This window comes from Limulus polyphemus, unplaced genomic scaffold, assembly GCF_000517525.1.
Source record: "Limulus polyphemus unplaced genomic scaffold, Limulus_polyphemus-2.1.2 Scaffold164, whole genome shotgun sequence".
Classification (NCBI taxonomy): Eukaryota; Metazoa; Arthropoda; class Merostomata; order Xiphosura; family Limulidae; genus Limulus; species Limulus polyphemus.
Window position 1 is genome coordinate 1 of NW_013665774.1, and position 6333 is coordinate 6333.

General features: G+C 29.7%; 1 protein-coding gene across 1 annotated transcript in view; it reads right to left on the reverse strand.

Moving 5' to 3' along the window:
- Positions 1-4299: 4299 nt before the first annotated feature.
- LOC106477240 (voltage-dependent calcium channel type A subunit alpha-1-like) overlaps positions 4300-6333 on the reverse strand; it is a gene marked incomplete at its 3' end in the record, with an annotated part of 233638 nt that continues 231604 nt past the window's right edge. Inside the window, exons 30-31 of the mRNA XM_022381457.1 lie at positions 5332-5533; positions 4300-4464 (exon numbers count right to left, since the gene is read on the reverse strand). Of these exons, the coding sequence (XP_022237165.1) occupies positions 4300-4464; positions 5332-5533 (367 nt within the window). The remainder of the gene's footprint in view (positions 4465-5331; positions 5534-6333) is intronic.

The window sequence follows — 6333 nt, forward strand, 5'->3', positions numbered from 1 at the left end:
CATAGTATACATTATGGTGTATGTTATAGTTTCTTATAGTATGCATTGTGGTGTATGTTATAGTTTATCATAGTATACATTATGGTGTAAGTTATAGTTTATTATAGTGTACATTGTGGTGTATGTTATAGTCTATTATAGTATTTATTGAGGTGTATGTTATAGTTTATTACAGTGTACATTGTGGTATATGTTATAGTTTATTATAGTGTACATTGTGGTGTATGTTATAGTTTATTATACTATACATTGTTGTGGCTGTTATAGGTTATTACAGTGTACATTATAGTGTATGTTATAGTTTATCATAGTATACATTATGGTGTATGTTATAGTTTATTATAGTGTACATTGTGATGTATGTTATAGTCTGTTATAGTATTCATTGTGGTGTATGTTATAGTTTATTATAGCGTACACAGTGGTGTATGTTATAGTCTATTATAGTATTCATTGTGGTGTATGTTATAGTTTATTACAGTGTACATTGAGGTGTATGTTATAGTTTATTATAGTATACATTGTTGTGGCTGTTATAGGTTATTACAGTGTACATTGTTACGTTCGTTATAGTTAATTAAAGTGTACATTGTTACGTGCGTTATAGTTAATTAAAGTGTACATTATGGTGTGTGTTATAGTTTATTACAGTGTACATTGTTACGTGCGTTATAGTTAATTAAAGTGTACATTATGGTGTGTGTTATAGTTTATTACAGTATATATTGTGATGTATGTTACACTTAATTACATTGTACATTAAAATGTTTTATATTTTATTAAAACTGATACAAAGTTGCATTTTAAGTATTTATAATTGACTGTAGTTGAGAGTGTAATATTTTTTTATTTTTTATTGTAATAAAATAACTTTATGTAGGTTTTTTTCGACTAGCATTGCTTAGCGCTTTAAAGTTTACATCCAATACATTCCCTTCATTGTATATGCAAATCATAATGTTTCTAGATGTATAAATGTTTAAACATATTACTTTGCAATGTTCAACATAAATGTGATGATTAATATGAACCATCATGAAACACATTTTATTATGGTTAAATTGGAAGCAGTGTTTTCAGAAGCTAAACCTTGGTGTGTAATTGGTGTTATAGGAAGGTGTACTTAGGGAAGGAATGACATCGGAATATAATTTATAGTTTTAAACCAATTAACCAAACAAGCAAAAAATACAGACAGAAAAAGAAACGAATAAAGAATAATTAATAACAAGTGAAAAAAGAACAAACCATATCGTACCATGAAGGTTAAAAAAAGTGGATTACATGACTTAAAAACCCAATTTTGAACTTCAAACCATGCTCACCGTTACACATTTGCTACTTACATGCAGGCTACGTTCCAGTACTATGAACCGACATGCTGGTTTGATCTGGCTCAATAATTTGAATCATTTTCACCGTCAGACGTAGCGTTCATATTGCTTAAACTGTCAAGTAATGAATTTATAGTCAGTTGAAGATCCCTAAGAAAACTTGTGTAGATTATTACTAATCAGTAACCTTCAAGTCCTGAGTGAAGTTCCAACCTTAATATTCGCGGGTAACATTCAATATATTAATCACAACTTTGTTACAGAGTGGTGGTTTTTAATTTCAAATGGTAATCATTCCTCATTCCTAATATGTGACCATGCAAAATGCACAGTGAAAACGTAATAATTGTTTCAGCATAATTCCTAGTCTGTGCATAATTATACAAAACCTATAAGGATTTCACTATTGCCTATTAACACAAAGTACCGAAACCGCTAATGGTTTTACTATTGCCCAATAGCACAAAATATTAAAACCAATAAAGATTTTACTATTTCCCAATAGCACAAAGTACCGCAAGTGATAAGGATTTCAACTGTACTAATATTTACATCTCTAAGTCTATTACAATAATACTCAGTTTTTGTCTGCTCTGAACATGCGTGCGCATCTTACAATCTAAATGCGCATGTGAAGAAAAGACAGATGTAGATACAATTTAGTACTTATTTTTTTCAATAACAAATTATAGGCTTATCAAAGTTTTAAAAACGGTTTAACGTCAGGTCGTAGAATAAAACTTAAGATTATTTATTGATATTATTAAGTATAGTAAAGTTTAGCCCTAACCAAACTAAAGCAAAAAAAAAAAAAACGTACGCAAGTTAAAGTGTTAATTTATCTCTTTATCAAATATTGGCCGTACTTAATAAAGGTTTAAATAATGTTAGGCCTAAGACAAGAGCACATACTTATTTCGGTGTCTGCGATTATAATGCCTTTGTATTATTCTAGAAATCCTGTATTTAAAGCAGCACTATCACAATACTAATCTGACCATAAATGTTTTGAAGGTCTCTGAAAGTCATACCATAAACTATTCTAATCAGTTAAGGACTTTTCCCCATAATTTCGCGTTTTTTACCATCAGACTAAGAATATATTCAGGATTAATGGAGTTAAGTCCTTAATCAAACTAAAAGCATTTTAGTTCTCAGTCAGGAATATCTGAGAGATTTCATTTAGTTTTCAAAAATGATATTGTGCCTTTCTTATGATGGATTTTTCAAAAACGTTAAGAGCCTAATACGCACTCGAAAATTATTTTCAATACTGTATTAATCTGCTTACAACAAATAACTGTGTAAGGTGCATATTAAAGCAATTTATTAATTATCATTGTACATTGATGCGTAATATTAGACGTAATGAACTTATTAATTAAAGAGGGAAAAAACAGAACCCTTTATTTGGTATTTTGTCCAAAATCAGCCTAGACCTTATTTATTATATAGACTAATATTTACTCAGTGACTATAAAATATAATTAGTTACTATTTCACTAATGTCTGTTTAATTTGAAAACATAACACTATATTCAGTTTTATTCGTTTATTATTTCGATCCGTGAGAATGCCGTATTTCTATTGCTACGCTGACGGTGAAATAAAAAACAACAACTTACATTACAGTACTAACATAATGCATATATAAACCAAAACCAAGTATTTCGTGCATCAGTACATTGCGTATCCACTTAACAGTTGACAAACCCACCTATAGTTCTGTACATAACCAAACATATTCAATTGTAGTTTCTGGGTCAAAGCAACCAATAGGTAAAAGGTATGACGTACCAAACACAATTCATGCTCTACATCTACCATACGAATAAGCTCTTCATACTATCTACTCTAAAGCCAAGCTTTTGCGACACTAAACTATGCAGTAGACAGGATTTTTGGTAACAATGAAGACAACAATGAGTTTTGTATTAATATTGCTCTTCATATTCTTTCCTCACTGTAAGGGTTAACATAAGTTCCTTCTTATGTTAGATCTGATAATAAAAAAATATATTAAAAAGTGAATAAAGAAAATATATAATATCGTTAAACACTTTGAAACGTTACGAATATTTTTATCTAATTCAAATAAAGTGCAAACACTAAAATTTATTTATTTTAGAAGCCTGTTGATTAAAAAATTTAAACTATTTCTATTGGTAAAGTTAAGTTTTAAAAAATATGTAACATTTCTTAAACTTTTTATAAAATAAAGAACAACTTAGTCTCAATAAAGAAAATGGTTACTTCAATAATGCATACCTTATTTGTATATAAAACGCCATCTTTTGAAATAAAAATGCAAAACATGAACATGTACCTAATGTAGGGCACTCTCACTTAACATTTCCAAAACTAACCAAAGTTTCAATTGGTTGAATTGTAACTAACAATATGAAAAAAACTGTAGAATGTTTCCAGCTACAAAAACTATTTTCACCACGGACGTTTTAAAACCAGGACTTCTTTTTGTGTTCGAACACATTAGGCTTAATTTTTACCTATGCACGTTTAAGCTTTAATCTGTTACCAGAATATATGATCACGCGTGAAGATTGTTACATGAATATTTCACCTCATCAACTTAAATTGATAGATGTAATGTTTTGTAAAACATTCTACAAGTACTTAAAAACAAAACTTTAATTATGTGATTGATCATGAACGAATGTTTTTTTTGTTTTACGCTTGACATCTTATAAAAAATACGTTTATCTTACGACTATATGATGCTCCCTTTTAGAGACATGCCCATTTTAATTTCGAAATGTTAATCTATCAAATTTGGCTAATATTTACACGAATAATTGTATAAGTGAGGCATAATAACAACAACAAGAAAACGAACAGATAAATAAAATTTGCTCATATATGTTTAAATTTCAAAATCAAGCACAACAGAATAGAAACCCTAAATGTACAGTTATACCTTAACGTACTCGAACCCTAGTCGGCTTACCTTCATCATGAGCAGTATAGTATTGAGTACAATAAGCACCATTATGAGATATTCGAACGCAGTAGAAACGACGACAGACCAGATTTTGTATTTAGCGCCATCTTTGTTTTTTGGCATATACCTTTGTAATGGTTTGGCTTGAAGCGCAAAATCAATACAAGATTTCTGAAATAAATATAACACAAGGTAGTTAGAATATTTGTAGTTTTTCATGTCCAGCTTCTGTGTGTTTTTATTTTTGGTCTTTCTTATCAATAAAAAAATATGATAAATGTTGTTGCAAATTTATTCAAATTTCAAAGTAATATTTACCTAATCATATCTACATCAAAGTCTCTACCCAAGAGTAAAGTTATGATTTTATGATAAAGATTTCATTTAAACAATGACATCTACGTCATAGTCTCTGTTTAATAGTAACGTTTGACTTCATTTAGAGAGAAGTACATACATTATAATCCTTATTCTAAGGTTTCACTACCTATATTCAAAATGAATACTAATGAAGATGTAATTGATTTTATCAATACTTGGACCTGTTCAACAAAATATTTTGTTAGTTTTAGGGCGAAGAAAAGAGTACATTATAAATGTAATCTTGAAAGGCAAACTCCAGTGTTATGTAACAACATGTTACAGATCATGGTGCATTAAATACCAACGGCGCATCTGCAGATATGTTAAATCAAGAACTATCTATATAAAAAGTATATTCTTGTACAACATTTCACTTTGTTAGAAACAGGTCTCGTATGTTACATTAATGTAAAGTGAAAAAACAATTACTTTTCCTGGGATAAACGATTTGTTTTGTTTGTCTTAAAACTAGAAACTTACATCTCAAATTTCTTCATGGACAAATAATGTCACTTCGAATTAATAAGTACAAACTAAAGAGTGTTGTATTCAATCAAAACTAAGTCTGCTACTGTTTTATATTGTGCTAATTTTAACATTCATTTATCGATATTCATAAACCACATTTGACCAGATGATTCGTAAAATCCAACTTTCAAATGCTAAAGACAATACCTGATTTTTATCTAGCTCTCCTTCTTCAAGCTCCTTTTCCCCTTGCTCCTGAAAAGTGATGATGATCAAGGCCACGAATATGTTGACGAAGAAGAATGGAAAAACAATAAAGAAGACAACGTAGAAGATCGCCATTTCAATTCGAAATCGTGGTAAAGGTCCGTAGTTGGGATAAGTAGCATCCATCGAGTTCTTTAAAACCCTGGAGTACAGAATGTTTGTCTTCAAATTATATAATAAAACCCTGGGGTACAGAATGTTTGTCTTCAAATTATATAATAAAACCCTGGGGTACAGAATGTTTGTCTTCAAGTTATATAATAAAACCCTGGGGTACAGAATGTTTGTCTTCAAATTATATAATAAAACCTTGGGGTACAGAATGTTTGTCTTCAAATTATGTAATAAAACCCTGGGATGCAGAACGTTTGTCTTCAAATTATATAATAAAATCCTGGGGTACAGAATGTTTGTCTTCAAATTATATAATAAAACCCTGGTATGCAGAACGTTTGTCTTCAAATTATATAATAAAATCCTGGGGTACAGAATGTTTGTTTTCAAATTATATAATAAAACATTCATTTACGTCTATGACCATGGTTTTAATATTTTTTCCTATTCTAATGTCAGCACAATTGTTAAAAACACCTATACTTCTCTGAAATTTTTAAATGGCATTATTTTCTTAATAAATGCATCCAAGCGACGATAAGAAGAAACACTACACCGCTACATCATATATGATTTTTTATGTAAAGTATTTATGCAATAAATGCGAAACTGCAGTAACGTGCTATGGAATATATATACACACAAGTAAATAGACACCACCTTTTCAGAAAAATGGAATTTTTCAGTCATATTCACATGAATTGATATATTCATAATTCAATTAATATCTAATAGACCTTCCTTTCGCTTCGTCGAGTTCGTTGATCCTTTGGGGCATCGTGAAAATCATCTCGTCAATTCTTGATTGTGGAATTTTCGCCCACTCTT